The sequence below is a fragment of the Mustela putorius genome, unplaced genomic scaffold, assembly GCF_011764305.1.
Source record: "Mustela putorius furo isolate JIRA1106 unplaced genomic scaffold, ASM1176430v1.1 tig00000854_pilon_pilon_pilon, whole genome shotgun sequence".
Classification (NCBI taxonomy): Eukaryota; Metazoa; Chordata; class Mammalia; order Carnivora; family Mustelidae; genus Mustela; species Mustela putorius.
Window position 1 is genome coordinate 32,593 of NW_025421496.1, and position 22,067 is coordinate 54,659.

Consider the following 22,067-nt stretch of genomic DNA (forward strand, 5'->3'; position numbering starts at 1 on the left):
ATCTTTGAGAAAGGTGAAGGGGGTTCTGGAGGATAGGTGTAAGGCAGGACTGCATACCTAATTCTGGTTCAAACATAAAATACGGTTTTACAGGCATCTGGAAATAATCTGAGAGTACACAGAAGATCGAAATACTCTTGAGAGGCAAATGGAAATACTCCAGTAAGTTCTCATATAAAACGCTCATTACATTTACATTTTCCTAATGTTTTGTGAATGAGACATGTGCCCCATGTCACACGAGTGGTCATATTCTCAAGACTGGGTTTGCAGGTCCAGGTGGGTTTCTTCTTGCTGTGGTGCATTCAGCACTTGGCCTTCGCCTGCTTTTAATCCTAAATAAACTATTCAAATCCAGGGACTAGAGTATAATTCTCTCTAAGTCCTCGCCAGTCAGGTGAGATTTGTTACACCTCTATAAAGACTCAGGGCTCAGACCTCAGCGGCTGTCTCTGCAGCTTAGCACACCGGGAGGCTGTCAGGAATCTCCTGTTTGCTCATGTCAGAGCACCGGACCCCTATGATCATTCTTGCCCAACATATTGTTCTTGGTGAGGCAGCTATTTTTCTTAGTTTTTTTTTTTTTTTAACCCTACTGGAAATATTACACCTGCTTATCAACTTCACACCCAAGTTACCGTAATTCCAGCCTCTGAGGGCCTTCCCCACAAGAACCCCCCCCTCCTCTACCCCAGCACTCTCTTCTACCCATGTAAATTCTGGTTTGTTTCCCCACATGAAGGAGGATCAGACTTGGCAAGTTTGTTTTCCCCATTTTGAATGATTGTGAGGTCTCACCTGTGGCAGATACAGAGTTGACATGTTACAGTGATCCTGCTCATTCATTTATTCATTCGTCCAGTAGACTTTATTCAACACCTTTTCCAGGTCAGGTATGCCAGGAACTGAGCATAGAATGGCAAGTGAAAAGAAAAGAAAAAAGTCTCTCTGTCTCTTTATGGGGCTCATCTAGGGGAAGAAGATGGATACTGATGGCTTATTATAGAAATAAACATTAAAATGCCAAAGAAGTGGGATGAGGGGAAGGGGTATGCCTACTGGGGGGGGCATATAGTGTAGAGCTTCCTCCTAACCAGGAAGGCCCAGGAAGTGTTCTGGCGGATGCAGCAACCAAGCTGAGATCTGAAGATGGATCAGCTTTCAGTAGAGACAGAATGGCCACTCTCAGGCGAAGGCTCTGTTATTGTCCTCGGTTTTTAGCAGAGGTTGCCGCCGCTCTGACAGGCCAGATGACTCCCATCCATGATGTGGAAGGTACATGCCTGCACGGGATTTGAACCCAGAGTCAACATCAGAACATTTCATCGGTACCTGACAGTGCCCGGAGGGCAGCATCAGGCCACGGGGAAGACATGGGAGTAGCCGGGAGAAAGAAGTGTGACATAACACATTACATCTACGCCTGGCTGGGACACATGCACAGGGACAGAGAGCAGCACATGGGGCCACCCGGGTCCAGGCATTTAGGAAACCGAGAACTTCAAGAAACAATTGACACTGCGGAGCTACCTGAGGGAACAGCGGGTTCCAACAGCATAGCTAATTCCTGAAATGCCTTGAGACCTTTAAAAGAGAGGTAATCCATTAACTAAGTTGTAGTTCTAGTAGTGAATTATGATCTCAGTTTAGGAGGTTTGAAGAGGAGTGGTAGAAATTTGCAAGAGGAGGTAAGTAACTCAGTATTCTGAACTTTGCAGCCTTTGAAGAGGGTGGCTTTTACCCCAACTTCCCTTATCTTTTTGTTTGTTTATTTGCTGTGTAGAACAGCTAACCGGAAGTTACATGACAGTAATGACGGCCTTAGGAGTGCCCTTGAAAACAGTTACAGCAAGTTCAACAGATCTTTGGTAAGTAGTAGAATTTTATAATACATTCTATCCTTTCTTATAGTAGTGTTTTGATGAAGATCACGTGTTTTCTTAAAAGGGGAACTTACAAAAATGTGAAACTATTCCATTTAAATAGAGGAGGTAACATTTTCCCAAATTAAAGAATATGCTACCCTTCTGTGAGGTAAATGCCTAGATGTTCACCAACTGTCTGTTAGCTGTTCAAGGAAACCAGAGAAAAATGTGTAAGGTGTGACCTGGGTCCTGGAAGAGTTTATAGTGTAGTAGGGAGTTCAGATGTGCACAGATAGCAATGATAGAAGAAAAAATGGGAAATCTTATCGAAGTGGGAAGAAAATACTTCCCATTTCAGAGGAGGGAGAAGGTGCTTCTGGCTGAGGAGTGTGTTTAGACACACAGTATTCTTTAGGTTGTGAGATGATCAGAGTGGGGGCCTTGGATTTAAAACCCCGCTACAGAAACAAGCTAAGCCCGTCTTGGAATTTTGAGGAAATTTTCCTGACTGCATTTGTCAGAAATCCTCTTCTCCCACTTCTGGGGGTCAGCTTCAAGTTTAGGGTTCCTTTGCCTTAGCTTTAGGCTTTAGACTTTAGCTCAGTCACTGAGCCAAATTATGGTTTGAGAAGAGATAAACCCAAAGATGTTGCTATTGCAGAGTCCTAGACAATGCAGGCAACCAGGATGCCCTTTATGGCTCATGCAGTGGGATTTGGATCTAAGACACAATGCAGAAAGAGTACTACAGGAGCTATCTTGGTATTTTGCTCATGTACTGTACCAAACTTTTAATTACATTATAAGTTAATTAGTGTTATATATATATATACATATATATATATGTATATATATATATGTATATGTATTATGTGTTCATGGAATAACAAAATGTTGCTTATATATTTTATGTATTTTAGCGCATAAGTAATATATCACCAGGGAATACAATTTCTAGGAGCAGTCCCAAATTTAATGGTCATTCTCCTCATCCTCTGGGCTTTGACAGGTATGGTAACACCTACTTACTTTTCATTTGAATTCTGGATCAGAGTGAAAAGGAAAGTAAATTTCCTTAGAGGGGAATTAAAATAATAGAATCTACTTTGGGCACTAATTTCTATTTTCTGCTATCTTATTTAAATTTCTGAAACCTATGAAGATTCAAAGTAGAAATGTCTCAGAGAGGGCAAAGTGATTTCCTTAAGACATTGTTATGACTTGATTTTATGTATGCTTCCCCTGACCTCGTTCTCTCATTACATCCTGTTCCTGAGAAGTGAACTCTGAAAACTCTTAGAGGGAAACAAGCAGAACTATTGTGTTGGATGTTGCCATATACATAGGATAAGATATTGAGATTCTTGGCATGATCTGCAAATGTTTAATAGCTCAGCATAATATTATGTAAGCTGTGTTCGAGGAAACTTTCAAAACAAATAGAAACATGACTAGCAGACGTTTGTGAGCTGTTGTATTGAAAGAGTCAGAGAGATTTAACAGAAGTGAGAATTTAGTTCTATTTTGAATCAAATGAAGTGATATATTGGTCCTATGTAACCCGAGATCTGGCAACAAGGACTGAAAGATTACATGTGTCTACTTGTGTGTATAAATACCTATGTCCATTATTATTACTTAAAAAGTTAAATTTGGGGGATATCAAAACCTTGAAAGTAGAAGTTAAGGCATAAGCTATGGGCTTCTAGCTCTCCATTTCCAATGCAACTTTCCAATTCCTATTCATTCCCTTTGCATTTGAAAACTTTTGTTCTAAAGAATAAAAATGTATTGAGAGTTAAGATGGCAGAGCAGTAGGGGGACCTAATGCTTGCCTTGTCCCTCAAACACAGCTAGATAAATAACAGATCTTCCAAATACTCAGACAACAAAAAGAAAAGGCTCCCAAATCAACAAGTAAGAAGTAAACTTTCACATTCACAGATGACATGATACTTTAACTAAAGAAATTACTAGAACCAGTAACGTAAATTCAACAAAGTCACAGGATATAAAATCAATGTACAGAAATCTGTTGCATTTCTATACACCAATAATGAAGCATCAGAAAGAGAAATCAAGGAATAGATCCATAAGATGCATATGAATAAACCTAACCAAAGAGGTAAAAGATCTGTACTCTGAACACTACAGAACATTTATAAAATATATTGAGGAAGGCACAAAGGAATGGAAAAACATTCCATGCTCCTGGATTGGAAGAACAAATATTGTTAATATGTTTATGCTACCCAAAGCAATCTACATATTCAGTACAATTCCTACCAAAATACACTAGCATTTTCCACAGAACTCAAATAAACAGTATGAAAAGAGAAAATACCTCAAATATTCAAAAGTTTTGAAAAAGAAAAGCAAAAGGATGCCTGGGTGGCTCAGTCAGTTAACTGTCTGCCTTGGGTCAGGTCATGATCCCAGGATCCTGGGATTGAGCTCCTGGTTGGGCTTCCTGCTCAGTGGAGAGTCCACATGTCCCTCTCCCTTTGTCCCTCCCCCACCATGCTCACATGATCTTTCTCACTTTTGTGCACTCTTTCTCAGATAAATAAACAAAATCTTAAAAAAAAAAAAAAAAGAAGAAGAAGAAGAAAAAGAAAAAGAAAACCAAAGCTGAAAGCATCGTAATTCTGGACTTCAAACTCTATTACAAAGTTGTCATCATCAAGACAGTATGGTACTGGCACAAAAGCAGACACATAGATCAATGGAAAAGAATAGAAAATCCAGAAACAGACCCACAACTATGTGGCCAACTAATCTTTGACAAAGCAGGAAAGAATGTCCAGTGGAAAAAAAGTCTCTTCAATCAATGGTGATGGGAAAACTGTACAGCCACATGCTGAAGAATGAAACTGGACCATTTCCTGACACCACACACAAAAATAGACTCAAAATGGATGAAAGACCTGAATGTAAGATAGGAAACCATCAAAATCCTAGAGGAGAACACAGGCAGAAACCTTTTGAACCTTGGCCATAGCAGCTTCTAACTAGACACATCTTCGGAGGCAAGGGAAACAAAAGCAAAAATGAACTATTGGAACTTCATCAAGATTAAAAACTTCTACACAGTAAAGGAAACAGTCAACACAACTAAAAGGCAGCTGACATAATGGGAGAAGATATTTGAAAATGACATATCTGATAAGGGATTAGTATCCAAAATCTATAAGGAACTTAATCAAACTCAACACCCAAAAATAGATAATCCAGTTAAGAAATGGGCAGAAGTCATGAATAGACATTTTTCCAAAGAAGACATACAAAATGGCTAACCGACACATGAGAAGTTGCTCAAGATCATTTATTATCAGGGAATTACAAATCAAAACCATGATGAGATACCACCTCACACCTGTCAGAATGGCTGAAACTAACAACACAGGAAACAAATGTTGTTGAGGATGTGAAGAAAGAGGAAACATCTTAAACTGTTGGTGGGAATGCAAACTGGTGCAGCCACTGTGGAAAACCGTATGGAGGCTCCTCAAAAAGTCAAAACAGAATTACCCTGGGACCCAGCAATTACACTACTAGGTATTTACCCAAAGGATACAAAAATACTGATTTGAAGGGGTATATGCTCCCCAATGTTTATAGCAGCATTATCAATAATAGCCAAATTATAGAAAAAGCCCAAATGTCTGTCAACTGATGAATGGAAAAAGAAGAGGTGGTATATATATATATACAATGAAATATTGGCCATCAGAAGGAATGGAATCTTGTCATTTGCTGCAATGGTGATGGAACTAGAGTGTATTGTGCTAAGCAAAATAACTCAGAAAGACAAATACCGTATGATTTTACTCATATGTGGAATTTAAGAAACAAAACAGAAGAACATAGAGGAAGAAAAACAATCAAAAGAGAGAGGAAAGCAAATCATAAAAGACTCAACTACAGAGAGCAAACTGAGGGTTGATGGAAAACAGTGGGGGATGAGCTTAAAGGATGATAGGTATTAAGGAGGGCACTTGCTGTAAATAGCACTGGGTATTACATGTAAGTCATGAATCACTAAATTCTACTCCTGAAACCAATTTTACCGTAGATGTATGGTAGATACTAACTAGAATTTAAATAAAAACTTGAAATCAACCAAAAAATAAAGAATAATGTTCTTAACTATCCTGGCAATAGCAAAATGGTCAGGAAGGTTTATTACCAGGGCTTATTGGTGATCACTTTTAGGAAAATGCTATACAGGTATCAGATGTTTTTATTGTCACTGATTTGTGAAATAAGAAATGTTGATGGTTTGTAGACATGTAGGCAGCTTATTTGCTCTGTTATTGAGAAAAATATATTTTAAAAACTGTGGGCATAGCGTGATTTTTCTGGACTGATATTTAAGACCAATTCTAAGCACATAGGAGAAAAGATACATTACTGAAAATTATTTCAGAAATTTTACCATGGTTCATTTTGAGAAAGGTTACACACCATGAATAAGGCTCTTGGTACTGGATTAAGAACTCCTCAAGAGTAGGTTCTAAGGGACAAAGTCATCACACCCAGTGGCTCAGAGGGACAGAAGTAGAGCACTCTTGTTCTCATCCCCGTGAATAATAACCAGTGGGCTACCAGGGTCTGGACTGATGTCCTCTTTGGAAGGTCATTATTTTAATATCAGAAGTTTAATATCAAAAGTTTTTGATGCTAATATAAAAACTTAAAAGCATGTTTTAAATTTAATTTTGTTGCTTTTGTGACCTTACTGGATTTTAACTTGCATACTTGTTTTAGTTTAGCATTTTTCTAAGATTTGTAACAAAAATATAGTTTGTCCTATATTTGCACAGACTTACTTATGAAAATATTTTTTGGGCAGGTAGGAATAGTTTATTTTTTTAAAGGGTATATATATGTTGACTTTGAGAAAATCTGATGTGCACCTGTATTTTAAATTAGGAGTCTAGATATTCGTGGAAGTGATTTCTCAATTCTGTATTTCACTTCTTCCCTTCTTATAAAAAATCTGAAAGTTTTTAAAAACAGTTGTGATTAATAATGATATGGAGCTGAAGTAGTTTGTACTATGTTATAGTGAGAATGGTTTTCTTAGGTTCCTTATAGTGTGGCTAAAAGTTTTAGAACGATAATTTCATAAATGATGAAACAACAAAAAAATGTATGTATGCACACAGACACACAGAGCTAGCTTGTAAACAATATGGTCTGAATATGTGCCCCCAGGATAAAGACTTTGTAATTAAGTAACATATTTAGGGAGTGTTTGGTGATTCATACTTTTTAAGTTAATTTTAAGCATTTGCTAATGGTACTGAAATAGTTTTTTTAAAGATCTATTTATTTATTTTGGGGAGAAAGCACATGAGCAGGAGGGGAAGAGGGAGAGGGAGAGAGAGCTTCAAGCAGACTCAGAGCTGAGCACGGAGCCCAACATGGGAATCCATCTCACAACACTGAGATCATGACATGAGCCAAAACCAAAGAGGCCGACACTTAGCCGACTGTGCTACCCAGGCACCCTGGCACCAAAATATTTTTGACTTCTCAGACTTATGTCACTTATACTTATTTATATTGAGATCACCCTCTGTTTTCTGAACATATTCGTCTCTTTCTGTTTTTATCTCTGTGGACTATATACTCTGCCCATTTCCTCACTCTGATGAGACAGTGTTTGCCAAGTGACCCAAGATGGTGCTCCAGTGTAATGGAGACTAAACAGGCTGTGGCCCTTGTTTTTCTTCTTTTATTTTCTTTTTTTCTTTCCTCTCCTCTCCTCTCCCCTTCCCTCTACTTCCTTCCTTCCTTCCTGTTCTTGTTGTTCCTCCTCTCCCTCCCCACCTTTCTTCTTCTTCTTCTTCTAGGACTCATGATGGGGGGGAGGTGCAGAGAGAGAGAGAATCTCAAGCAACCTCCACCCTGGGCACAGAGCCTGATGTGGGGCTCAGTCTTAATGACCATGAGATCATGACCTGAGCCAAAATCAAGAGTCTGACACTTCACTTAACTGAGCCATTCATGTGCCCCATTATTTCAGTATAAACAGGTTTTTGGGAAAATCAAATGGAAAAGCAAAAGTAAATAGGGAAATAATGCGGTTTCTTTTGATTCTTTTGTTGGGTGTTAATTTCTCCCTCACTTATAAGATGTTAGAGAGTTTCACAAATGGAAACATCCATAGAAGCCAGGGGTTCCAGGATTTATCCAGGAGACCTCCGTGTGAAACTTCTTCTACAAGCATCTTACTAGATTATGTATCAATACCTAGTGGCAGAAAACTCCCTGTGTCATATTCTGGTATCATACCTTTCTAATTGCCTGTCATTTTTACCATGTTGATTAGAAATATGACTTCCGGGATGCCTGGGTGGCTCAGTGGGTTAAAGCCTCTACCTTCAGCTCAGGTCATGATCCCAGAGTCCTGGGACTGAGCCTCGTATCAGGCTCTCTGCTCAGCAGGGAGCCTGCTTCCCTTCCTCTCTCTCTCTGCCTGCCTTTCTGGCTAGTTATGATCTCTCTCTCTGTCAAATAAATAAAATCTTTAAAAAAAATATGACTCCTAGAAAAGTTAATCAGTTGGCCCTTACTTTGTCTTGCGCAACCTAGGAGAATGTATTCTTCATCTTCATGTGTCAGCTTCTCTGAGGATTTGAAGAGGGACACCAATGAGACTGAAGTTGAGCTCATGGCACAGTTTCATGTATCTGAGGGTTTTGATTCTCACGGTCATCATGGTTACGTTTCCCATCTAGGTTGTCAGCATCCCTTTTAAAAAGTAGAGCTGTTATCCAGAAATGGACGAGCTATTTGGAGTATGGTCTGACCACATTAGAGTAAAAAGGTTCACATGTCCTGCATACATTTTTCTTAACTTGAGATTGCATTTATGCTCTGGACACTGCAATTCCTTTCTTATTAGGAAATACAGAATGTGACTTTTAAAAATGGTTTCATTTTTATTAAATATTAGACTTGAGTGTCTTTATCTTAATTGATTGTTGCATAGAATGAGCTGTTTGTTTCCCCTGATGCATACTCATGGACTACATTATGATTCTTGGCAAAAAGGAGAGTTGTTGGTCTTCTTGAGTCCACTGCTGTGTAGTTCTGAGCTTTGTGATCTCTCGGGTAGAGCTGTCTTCTCCTTTATCACCAGGTCATCCCGCTCCTCCTACGTGGATGAGGACTGTGACTCATTGGCCCTCTGTGACCCTATGCAGAGGATGAATTGTGAGGTGGACAGCCTTCCCGAGAGTTGCTTTGACAGCGGCTTGTCTACCCTGAGAGACTCCAATGAATATGACTCGGAGGTGGAATACAGGCACCAGAGGGCACTTCAGAGGTCACACGGCACGCAGGAGAGCTTTGGGGGTGATGCTTCAGACGTAGATGTAAGCCCCGGAAATCACTGTCTCCTGAGCCGTACCTTCAATAGAAATCTATCACCCTGTTTGACTTGTATCTGTCATGGCAATACTACTTAAAGGTTATAAATATGAAACCTAGTCAGTAGAATGTATTTTTCTTCATCAGGGTAGGGAAAAATTTTCACAGATTGCCATTTGGGGCTCCTCTGTTCCATAACAGAGCTGACTATAGATTCATCTGCATATTTTTCTTCTCTTTAATCCATAATATATATGTGTAATGAGAGACTTTGTTTTTTAATGGCTGACTAAAAAAAAAATAATAACAAAAACCAGGTTCCTGATATAAGGGATGAAGAGACGTTTGGTGCCGAAGGTATGGCTGCCATCTTAGACCGGAAATCCCAGGGGTCCACTAGTGAGGGCAGCGTTGTCAGTTCTTCAAGAAAGCCCATCTCAGCTCTGTCACCACAGGTAGGTAGTATCTGGGATATTATATTCATGAACACTGTGAATTTTCGGTGCCTTATAACTTATTAGGAAGACAACTGGCCCGACCTTTGTCACCCACGGTGGCTTTGTCTCCCTAGACAGACATGGTGGATGGCGACCATAAATCTTCCAGCTCACAGAAGGTTTACAAGATTGTGCTTGCTGGGGATGCTGCAGTGGGAAAGTCTAGTTTCCTCATGAGGCTCTGCAAGAATGAATTTCGAGGAAATACAAGTGCCACCCTGGGTATGGTTCCTTCTCCAGGTGGTAATGGGGAAATGACCTTCTTTTAGCTGGATTTTATTTTCCATAGAAACTATATACACAGATCTCTCTGTATACATATATAATATATAGGAATGTGTGTGTGTGTGTGTGTGTGTGTGTGTGTCCTTATCTACAGAACGGTCTTCTGTTTTGGTGAAGGCCCAACTTTAGGAAAAGAAGGCTGACAAAGGACAGAGGTATCCACTTAGCCAGAGATGACGGATTCATTTATTCAGCAGACATTTCCTGAGCTCTCCTAGGAGCACGCTACTGCTGTAAGTGCTCAGGACACACAATGAACAGAGACAACTAAATCCCAGCCTGCAAGGAAACTTCACCCCAAAGGACAGCAATGGGAGAAAAAAAGATGAAGTTTGGAGAGAGGTGCAGTTCTACACAGGGTGACCGGGGAAAGCTTTTCTGATAAGCTGTCACTTGGCAAAGTGACATTGTTGGTGGCCACTTTGTCATGGTCAAAATCATAGCCGGGTGTATGATCCTTCCTCTCCTTTACAGCGGAATCCATGAGTAAGCCGTTCTGAGAACAAGAGAGGAAGTGTCCTGATTTCCCAAATTTGCATACTAATCAATAAAAGGAGTTGAAGGTTTGCAAGTTATCGTTCACCTTTCTTTATCTAAAGAGTTCTTATTTTGATGATGAGAGATATTAGAATAGATTGATTATACCCTCTTAACAGTGGGCGTGTTTGTAAATTCATGGTCCTTCATCATACCCCTGAAGATAACAAATTGCAAGTTCACTTTTATTTGGTTCCTGAAAAGACCGCCAAGTTTTGTTTGGTTGCTCAAGAGCATGGTCTATATGCACACCTCCCACATATCCTCACACAGATACATGCACACGTACACACGTCCACATGCACACAAGCACACACACATAAACACGCAGAGACATACCAACTTTGTGTAATCACATGGACAAACAGAACGTAGATTTTCCTTTTGTCTGTAGCCGAAAGCCTTCCCCAGCTCAGCCAACCTGCAGAAGGTTCCTCTGAGCGTGCATGTGTGTTCTGACTTGTAATTAGTGTTTGAAGGTCGCTCTCCTTGAAGGCTACATTCACCCCTCTCTACCTCATTGAGCTTTGGCTTATTGGCTTTTGTCTTATCCACAGAGGGCTTGAGAGTCAAAACCAGTGAAATTATTTACATCATGGTCCCTGTGTTCTCTTGTAATTCCCTTTCAGGAGTCGATTTTCAGATGAAAACTCTCCTTGTGGACGGAGAGCGCACAGTGCTGCAGCTCTGGGATACGGCTGGTCAGGAGAGGCAAGTGCTTCCCCACAGCGCTGCGGGCTCACCTTTGGTCTGCATGGACGAGCCTCGTGGGACGCTTGGTGGTTTTTGTTGCTCATAATCCTATAATTATAATACACTGTGTAATTACATAGTGCATTAGGATTTTGGGAATGTTTGCATGTCCCCACATTCTTTTCTCCTTCATTTACCTGTCAGTTGTGTGTGGAGGTCTTCAGGCTTCCTCTGAGCCGCTGTTCAGTTGGGAAAAGGAGAGTGCCCTTTCTCAACGAGAGAACGTAGGCGAGGCGGCACTCCTGGAATGCAGTGTGTTGGTGTGAGGAGGCACTTAGCCAGGCTCAATAAAAGAAAAGGGAATATGTCAGCTGCCCTCCATTCAAGGGCAGAGGCTCCAACTAAGTGGAAGACTCATGTCTGGTGACCTTGCCTTCTTCTGCATGCATTGCCGATGACCAGAAGGATCAAGTGTAGGTTTTATTCCTGCCTAGCTCTTCAGAAAAACATCTCTCCAGTTGCTCAGCTAGTGAGTATGGGCTGCATACCCATATGTGCCCGTACCAGGCACCATTTAGGCTCTAAAAATTCAACAGGAAACAGACACAAATCCACAAAAGCTGCTTGCAGGGAGCTTGCATTCTCTAGGACTCTGAGACTTTCAATATTTAAAAAACATTTGTACTCGACATGGCCTTTTTAAAGATGCTATCAAGTGTTGCCGTTGGTTTAGTGTTGGGACATGCACACTGGGGTGTGCTCTTGTGCTCCCACACATGGGTTTGGGAGCTTGTTGCAGGGGCTGAAATTTTTAGAAATTATACTCTCAGCCTTGCCCTGGTTCTACTTTGGGTTCATAGATATTCTTGGAGAAAGTGTTTGGCTCTCGTAGATCATACCCCAAATTATTCTGTTACCCTCCACTGAGTCGTTCCAGCCCTCTGAGGTGGCTCTGTCCCCGTGCCAGGTTGCCATGAGATTCTTCTAAATGGAGGCTTATCTTATAAAAGGAGAAAAAAGAGATGAAGAAGGGGTAGCACCTGAGCAAAAGACTGATTAGAACTGGTATTTACATGCTTTCCTCTTTGCCAGGTTCAGAAGTATCGCCAAGTCTTACTTCAGAAGAGCAGATGGCGTTCTGCTGTTGTATGATGTTACGTGTGAGAAAAGCTTTCTCAATGTTCGAGAATGGGTGGACATGATTGAGGTAAGATATCGAAACACAGCAACAAACAAAAAACTACACGGGCGTCATGGCCCATCTTAGAAGAAGCGGTTTCTCTTCTTTGTTCACCTGCACACCGTTAGAGAGCATTGACTGGGTATGAGAGGGGGAGTGTCTCATGGTACTTGGCAGTATTGGTCTCTTTCTCGGTGGCTGGGCGAGTTTCCCCAGAGCTGTGGATACCACTGAAGGGAGTTTCTGGGAATAAAACTTCTGGTTTTCTTACAGATAAAATCAGAACCCCTCTGGAAGTAACTGCAAATGTGGGCAACCTGAGAAGAAGCAGTTCTTAATGCCTGGGGTGGTGTGTATGTGACTGGTGTGCACGGGGCCCCCATGTGTGCCAGATATGAGCACGTGCAAGGCCCAGCTCCGTTAGCACCTGTGTCCTCAACCTTATTCTGCTGGTAATTTGGATGCCCCTGAAATACCAAGTAGTATTGTTTTTTTAGAGTCTCAAAAATCAGTAAAACTTTTTTTTTTTTTTTTTGGCTAAATGAGTAGTGTCTTTCATCTGAGGAGCTTTCATATCCTTTGGTTTCATGGTAAATAATTTCTGGAAGTAGGAAATGATTTTGACCACACTTAGTGTGCTGCCAATGGGTTATTAATTAACATAAAATTCAGTTCCAGCTGTGGTTGAATATACTCTCTTGGGAAAAAAAAATAGTGGCTAATAGAATTTTTCAGTTAAGTGTATTATCTCTAATTTTTGATAGGCATTAAACAGTGCAGCGATGACTAAACAGAGAACTAATTGCTGTATATCAGCTTAGCTTCTAGAGTCTTCCATTGGGCCTAATTTATACCCTGTAAGAAAATAGAATTATATTCTCTAACTGAAGAAATTATTTGAAAAATGACAAAGAAATGTGCATTTTGTCCTAACGGAATATCATGACCTAAAATTATTACAAATATGAGGCAAATGGGTTGACGTTTATGTAGCATTTTTACTTCACAAAATTTCCACATATTATATACATCTTTGTAACATATCTGAGGAAAGAAGTAAGAAATATAATGTTACTCTCATTTTTTATGAGAAACCTGAGTTGGAGAAAGTGTATGACCCTGGTTTGTGGTTATTTAGAGGGGAGGGGTTGCAGGGGGCCTTGGATCTCCTGAGTCAGCCCTGGTTGCTGCTGTGATAAAGAGCCAGAGTAAGCAGCAGGTTGAGAAAAGAAGCTTTTGGTGTCCAGAGTGGAGTTCCGAGGTACATTCCATGCACAGAGGAGAAGCGTCTACTCACGGGAACAGACGGACCTCCCCAGGTCCAGAGAATAACATCATCCCAATGGACGTGTACCCACAGAAAATTTAAAATCCACAGCAAAACTTTTTATTGTTAAAAATTTTGGATGTAGTCTGCATTTTAAGTCTTTGCATGATGTGCAAGGACTGGCGGCCCAAAGGCAAGGTCAGTCACAGTGTTGAAATAGCCATTAGTGACCACCACAGCTGGTGTGCCAGGACCCCATCATTTACCATCATTTGCTAATCACCTACACGTGGTAAGTGACCTTTTTAGCTCTGTGGATCACCTTTCACAGGGTCTGAAAAGGACAAAAACTATATTCAAGATGAACTCTTGAATTTGTCACAAGGAAAAATTAGATACTACTTGGCTTTTAACTTCTACCTTTGGGAAAAAAGGGCATGACAAACCTTTGTCATGGCCCTTTCTAATTGGAGGACATTCTGTGGGGACAGTTTATGTGGCCACTAGAGATACGGTTGGAAACTGAGATTGTAATTGTTGGGATAGGCCCAAGGGCTGAGGGGTAATGGAATGTCAGTGGTGAATTAATAATTAATACATTTTGATAAAAACCACTGAGTTACAAAATTGTGCAATAAAATCATGGGTAAAATTAAATTATGGCCATTTACTTACCTGTCGTGAATAATGTATTGGTTGAATGCTTGTGTGAATGTTGAATTGAGGAGACACCTGAGACATGAGATCTCTGACTTTTTCACATTCCAGAGTATTTTTGGAGTCCCTCCTTTGTGCAGGTTCCAGAGCCTGGAATACGCCCACAGTAGGGGAACTTGTATCCAAGTAGGAGAAACATAATAAGCAAGAAACAAGTAAATAAAATAAATGGAATGATAGAGAATGATAAATATTGTGGACATAAGAGGGCAGAGTAAATGGCCTGATGGTGTGGTCAGGGCAGCCTCCCTGGAAGGTGCTGTTCGAGACAGGACTGGAAGGAGTTGCCCGTATTTACTGACATACCTTAGGGAAGTCACTTAGATGCTTGGGTTCTTGGCTCACTTAAGTGAGTATTTGTTGAGCGGCTTCCAAAGTTGCCCCCTTAGAACCTGAACAGTTTGCAGAAGAACAGAGTTAATGAACACATCGATGGACACCACACCTAGTTTCAGGGACGGCCCTCCATTCCCATCTCCCCTCTGCTGTTACTACACTGTGGTGCCCTTGGTCGGAGGAGAATGGTCTGAAGGGAAGGGAAATCAGATGTAATGCCATCGGTTTCCAGGCTCATTTCTTGAACCCGTGTCAGGTGTAGCACCAAACCGAAAGCACAACTGGTACCTGGAGGCCTGGCAGAGGGTCACGGTCAGGGCTGCTGCTGCTCTTGAGTGGGAACCAGAACCCTGTTTTTCTGGGCCAGTTAGGCTAGCTTTCTGTGTTCTCATTAGATCCTGCGGAGGCGATGTGCCCTTACTAACCCCTTCATTTTACCAGTGGGGAAACTGAGGCAGAAACATGAAACATTTTGCCTGATTTCAGGGCCACAGCTGGTGAGAGGCCAGGTGATGGGAGGGGTGGCCTCCGATGCAGCTCTGTTCCCCACGTTTCACGTGGACCTGCAAAGGTGGATTTGGGAGCATTAGCCTTAGAATCGATTCCTTTGAATGATCGGTAATTGACTCCTCGTAAGAAAAATGTTAACCTTTAGGACCTTCACATTTTGCTGTTGTGAACCAGACTGCAGTGAGTGTAGAATGCTCACGTTTTGTTTTTATCCCGTTATGGCTGAGGGATCTCCCTGTGTGTTTTGTGCCTGAGATAATGAAGTTGACTTGTTATCAGCACCGTTTGGAGTGAAAGTTGCAGAAAATTGTGTGGGTGCCATAGCCAGATATAGCTCTGTGGTCATGCCGCTGTAGTTCATATTTGTTTGTATGGTGGCAGGGGTGATGGGGAGCGTTTGCACCGAGGCCCTGGTTTGCAAATTCTTGTTTAACCTCTCAATTTCAGTGATTTCACTTGGTGATGGGAAGAAGTTTGGCTCTCTGTAGAGAGATTTTGAGGCTGGAAGGTATGACCTCCAGGTCATGCAGAACCCACGGGGCATTTGGAGAGTGGAAGCTGCTGTTGTCAGTGGAACTCATTCAGTGTTTGATGAACCCACAGCATTTTTTCCCCTGGCAGGATGCAACCCAGGAGAGTGTTCCTATCATGTTGGTAGGAAACAAGGCTGACCTCCATGATGCTGCTGCAGCAGAGGAACAGAAGTGTGTCCCAGGATACTTGGGAGAAAAACTGGCCATGGTAAGGGTGAAATGGGGCTATTGGAACAGAGCTTTGCAGTTGGCGACCCTTCACTCCCATCTACGTTCACTTAACAAGGTTCTTTGACATCCCTTCACCCATTCCAATGGGACTACTGGCCTTCTGATCCAGGCAGAACTCCCAGTGTCCCCCGTCCTTTATTTTTTAATTTTTATTTTATTTTTAAAAATTTATCTATTTGAGAGAGAGAGAAAGAGCAAGCATGAGCATTGAGCAGGGGTGGGGAGTGGAGGGCCAGAGGGAGAGGGAGAAACAGGCTCACCACTGAATGGGGAGCCTGACATAGGGCTTGATCCCAGGACCTGAGCAAAGGCAAACACTTAACTGACTACGCCACCCAAGTGCCCTCCCGACCCCCACCCTTGCCACACGCACTTTAATGAATGTAAGTAATTGTACCAAGTATTAAACCTCTCATGGAGGTAAAATGATCACTTGGGCAATTTTCCCCATTGAAGAACGTTGACAAAGGAACCAGAAGTGTCCTGCCTTCCTCCTCACCCTCGGCCAGTTCCTGGACTCCTCCTAGTTCTGGAATCCACGTCAAGGAAAAATAATGGGTGTCCTGTTTAGAAAACATGGTTTAGTTCCAGAAGGCTACTGTGCCAAAGGGCAGTGTGTTACCTGGCTGGAAGAGAATTTGGAAAGTTTTTTTTTTTTTTTCTCTAAGATTTGTGCTTAGTTGAATAGTCTAAAATTATTTTTGGTTGTGCGCTTGTATAGAACATGAGGCTCATTTCAATCCAGTTTATTACTAGGGGCAGCATTTATTCTCCCATTATTACCAGTGTGTGAGGCTGCTCCAGGACCCCCTTAGGACCTGTCTTTCCCAAACATGGCATCAGAGGCACCTGCGGGTGGCTAAGTCCAAGCCGTTGCAGTCAGATTTGATACGGCTGCCTCTGTGCTCTGCTTCAGCCCATGGACAGCCTGCGCTGTAGTATGGCCCGTGGACTGTAAAAACAAGGGTCAGTGCCACTGTTTTAAGTTTGAAAATCTTTCTTGTTTTAAGTTTTAAAACTATGAACCAAACATGCTAAACATCAGAGCTAGGCAGCAAAGCACAGAAGAGATTCATTCAACGTGTTTAACCGTATGTACTTGATTATGTGTGGAAGAAAGACTGGAGCACACAACAGACAGTCCATGTCTTCATGTAGTTCATTTCTGGTGGATACGCGGGCAATGTGTGTAATCCACGTGCCTCATTGTCCCCCAAGCCCCCTTAGAGAGCATGTGATCCCCCACCACATGCCAGGTTTATCCCCTCCTCGCGATTTCAGAGTTCCCAAGGTTTGCTCACTTACGCATCTTGTGACCCCTACCCTCCCATAGCCTCGGAGAGACCCTGCATGTCACCCCATAGCATCCTAGCCATTAAACTTGGAAACAGCACTATGCATTACCACTAGAAATTCATTCACATTCATTGTAGAATTTTTACAGATTTTCTGTGGAATTTTCATAGATTTTCCCCAGGCTCATGGGTGAATGTCCCACTGTGGACTCTTACCCCCTCCTTTTGTTCTCTCTCTCCATGCTCCAGAGCAGCCATGACATCCTCCCCTTATCCCACACAGAATTGTGTCACCTACACCCAGGCCCAAGGCCCCTGCAATTCTCCTTCCTGAAAGGACATTGTCTCCAGGCAAAGATGCACAAAAATAACTTTATCAAATTACAATTGTGACAAGTGCAGTACAGAGAAAACACAGAGGGCTGTGAGGTTTCCTAATAGCAAGACCTGACAGAGACATGCCAGGCTTAGACAACACTGAATCTTGATTTCTGGGGAGGATTATGGAAAAATTCAAAAAGTAGGTAGGAGTCAGCCTGGAGAAGGGAGTTGATGGGCATAACCCAGGTAATGGGAACAGCAGGTGCAAAGATTGTGAGGTGAGGGGGAATTTGGAACATTGGAGAAAGAGAGGGAAGATTAGAGTAACCAGAGCGTTGAGGGCGAGGGAAGAGGGTGGTGGGTAAAGCTAGGTGTTGGGCCGGGACTATCTGGACGCAAGGCCTTGTCAGCCATGGGGAAGCATCTGAGCGTTACTTGAAGAGGAATGGGAAACACTGAAAGGTGTGAAGCAGGAGAGTGATATAATCAGTGGTCATATCCATAACCGCTGGGAGATAGAAAAACAGAGCCCTAGACAGCGTCCATTGGGTTTAACAACATGGAGGTTGCCGAATCTTGAAGGCAAAGATGATAGTGTGAAGGGATGCGAGTTAGCTGCCGGCCCAAAGGAGACCTACTTTTGATGGACATTTAACTCGTGAGTGGTTACCTTAAGCTACCATTTTTACCTCTCTCAGATTATCCGATAGAGAACATTTGTAGCAACTGGTAGGACTATGGAGAATAAAACATGAAATGGTGTATTGTGCTTGCTTTTAAGGCAAAATAAAAAGTCCCCTGACTCGGAGCTGTTGTGTCTGGAATAACTAGACCCAAATTCACTATTTTTAAAGTATCAAAACCATGAATCCTATTTCTTAGCTGTTAGAATACTCAACAGGAGAATATGTTTATTTTATTTGTTGGTTTCAAAAGCTAAAATTCCAGGAGCCTTAAGTAAAGACTTCATTTAATTGTGTTTCTTTCTTTTCTACAGACGTATGGGGCATTATTCTGTGAAACCAGTGCCAAAGATGGCTCGAATATAGTGGAAGCTGTTCTCCATCTTGCTCGGTAAAATGTTGTCTTATATTTGGAAAACTGAACGCAGGATTGTATTTTCACGTAGTTGGTGCATATGCCCAATTTCTGGACCGTAATGTGAATATACATTGGAAAACACTGTCTCGTATTTCATTGGTGGTTAGAGAAACAATTGAACACGGATTTTAGAAAAACTGGTAGTGCTGCTTATTCACTGTGAACGCTGGCAAAGTACCTTTACTGCCAAACAAAGCAGGTGCATCTGAGGTGTCGCTGACATTTCTGCAAAATGTCACCACAAAGCTAATAGTTGACTTGTATGAATCATTTCCAGGAACCAGATTTGAAACACAAGAGACTATTATGAAATTAACTACCTATTATGACATTTTCTGGGATAAAGGAGAAAAAAAGCAACTCAACAAAGCAAATTGTGTGTCATGCCAGTTGGAAGCACTTTATTAAAATAATTACTCAGGTAATTATTAAGCTCAGTCAGTGGTGTTAATAATAAATAACATTTTGGGATGTAGATTAGAATGAAAATTACATCTTTGAGGAACTTGGATATAAATGTGAGTGTTTTTTAATCCTTGGAGTAAATTTGAATTTTAAGAAATAACAACATTATCTTTTAAATTTATGTCTTCTGCCTGGTTTTCTGCCACAAATGAAAAGATGATTCTTTACTGGCCTGAAGAGATTAAATATCCAAAAGAAAAAAGAAAGGAAAAAAAAAGAAAAGAAAATTAGCATGAACAAAATCAGGCCAGTGATCTTTAATTACTGATGAAGTGAAGCCATAATTTGGAGTGTGTAGGTTTTTTTCTGATCATATGTGAAATTTTATAAGAATCTTAGCTTTAGTATGGTAGATGGCTTCTTCTGCTCCTATCCAGTGACAAGTAAAATACATCGCAGTGTTCCAATGCTGCTTTTCTATTGATGATTCGGTGTTTAAAATGCTTACCAGCTGCTTAGACCGGGGCCTTGGGCAAGATTCTTGCCCTCACTTGAGAAAATCAGGAAGTGGGCCCCAGGAGTTTAAATGGTCTGCTTGACATTAGTCTGTGGCAGGCCTTGGCAGATACCTTGGGCTCGAACTGAGTCTGAACATTATCTCCTTTGATATCAATCCGAGAGAGACCCACCTGCCCGCACCATGCTGGAAATCATCTTTGTGTGAAGCAAAGACAGTGCTAACTCTGAGTGTGACCTAGATTGGGTGGAAGAAAAGCAAACACTTAAGCATGTGTAGATTCGAGGGAATCACATGGTTTTCTGCCTGTGATTAGTAGGAGAATCATGGGCTCATACCACATTTGTCAAACAAGAGCCCAGGTAAACTAAGCTGGGTGAAATAATGGATTCCATGTACCTGTGGGTGTGAAGGGGCTGCTGGCCATTTTGACCAGGGAAGGCTCATTCAGTAGAGGTGGTGGGGGCGGAGGTGGGGAGACTGGGTGAGATGCACTGACGGTGGACTCACTGCTGAACTGGTAGGTATTGGTCCTTTCTCAGGTGTGCGTGCTGGCGCTTCGCTACAACATACCCGGGGATTCCTGGGTGGAAGTGCTCTGCTTGCTGGGCTAAGGGGTTTTGGGGAGGACCTGCAGGTCTGTAGAGCTTCGCTGGGCCCAAAGCTGAACCGCAGCGGGCAGGGATGGGGCCCCTAGCTTTGGCAGCGGGGTGCTGACCTGTTGGTCAGCCCAGCAGAGAAGGATGCTGTGCACAGGCCTCCTGCCAGGCTGTTGCCTCCGGCCCCGCTTAATGGAGGACCACGGTGCAGGAGGTTCAAAGTATGGTCTTAAATCTCCCCTCAAACAGCTGTGGAGTCAGACGAGTCCTTCCCCCCTCTCAGCATCTCTAGTCTGTAAAATGAGGGAGGGGGCTGGAGAAGCGACCCCCAAGGTCCTCTCTGGTTCTGCCAGTCTGTGGTTCTACACAGAACCGCCGGTATGCCACGGAATACCAGTCGCTACTTTGTGCTGAATTAATTATCTTGCAGGATCATATTACAGTTAAAGTGACTCCAGATTGCCACAGTCACACCCAGAGAGTTGAATCCATGCTCTTTATTGTATCGTAAAGGTGGGCCAGGCTGTGAGCTACCTATGCTTTCTCTGCTGCCGCCACACAGCCTTGGGCTTCCTTATCCAGCACACCTGTGTACAGAGGCCTTTTGATCACGAGGTCCGTCCTTGGGAATCACTCACCAGGGAGTTATTTTATTGTTGTTGTTGCATTATGGCCTGGTGTGAGTTCCCTGGTTTCGTTATGTTAGCGATGTGTTAAATATGAAAATTATAAATAAAGCAAATATTTAAAAATTTTAATTTGCTTTATATCCTGCCTTCAGATTTGCTTATTAAAGTGCCTAAGTCTTACATGGAAATGGTAGAGTTGCCACTGGTGAAATGATCGTTTTTAAAGTTTTACATCCTGAGGCACCTGGGTGGCTCAGTCCGTTGAGGGTCTGCCTTCAGCTCAGGTCATGATCCAAGAGTCCTGGGATCGAGTCCCACATGGAGTTCCCTTCTTAGCAGGGAGTCGGCTTCTCCCTCTCCCTACTGTTCATGCTCTCTCTCTTGCTATCTCTCTCATATAAATAAATAAAATCATCTAAAAAAAGGTTTTACATCCTTTAGAAAGTTACATATAATGTAAATATGTTATGTTCTCAATTTAGATCTTGCAAGACAATTACCATCAGGCCGCTTTCATGCTGTCTCATGTCATAAAACGTGAGCTAGACGAGTTTATGGATTTGCACTGTCTGAAACAGAATTCTGTTTTGAGGGGAGGCCATGAATGTTTGGTTAACACCCTGAACTATTAGTGTTGCTTTTTTCTGGAAACCTCTCAATCCCAGGAAAAGTGTTTCCTAGAAATGCAATTTCCTCGCAGTGCTGACAGGACATTTATCACAATCATTGTCCATTGGCAAGTGAGCTTGCCAGCATCAGAACCACAAGATTTGTACATTTTGCAGTAGATTCAAGTTCCAAAGTGTTTAATTGATCAATGGTCTGAGATTTGAAAGAAAAAAAAACAAGAAGTGCAGGCTGATATTTCTATTCAGCCCAGAAACTGAGCCTGTTGGGAGGAAATCTGCCAATGAGACAGAGTCACCTTACATGCACTTGCCAAGCATATGGTAGTTTTGGTGAGAAAGTGTAGTTTTCCCAGGCTTACACCTATTATAGGTGTTTGGAATATATGATTTCCTTGAAGTGGGAGGGATATGTCTGTACTTATGGTGGATTAGAGAAACCAAAGACCAGATGGACCATGTGGGTATGTATTTTTCCTCCCTAATACTTGCTTTCAGGTTCAGTAAAATGTCTGCATTATTGTGAGCTCTCAGCCTGTG

The 22,067-nt window shown here is 42.0% G+C and overlaps 1 protein-coding gene across 1 annotated transcript in view; it reads left to right on the forward strand.

The window, feature by feature from the left end:
• RASEF (RAS and EF-hand domain containing) overlaps positions 1-22,067 on the forward strand; it is a gene marked incomplete at its 5' end in the record, with an annotated part of 42,368 nt that overhangs the window by 14,167 nt on the left and 6,134 nt on the right. The window contains 10 exon segments of the mRNA XM_045085347.1: positions 94-162; positions 1,784-1,868; positions 2,786-2,874; positions 9,019-9,253; positions 9,566-9,703; positions 9,820-9,967; positions 11,197-11,278; positions 12,353-12,467; positions 15,892-16,011; positions 18,648-18,724. Coding sequence (XP_044941282.1) covers positions 94-162; positions 1,784-1,868; positions 2,786-2,874; positions 9,019-9,253; positions 9,566-9,703; positions 9,820-9,967; positions 11,197-11,278; positions 12,353-12,467; positions 15,892-16,011; positions 18,648-18,724 — 1,158 coding nt within the window.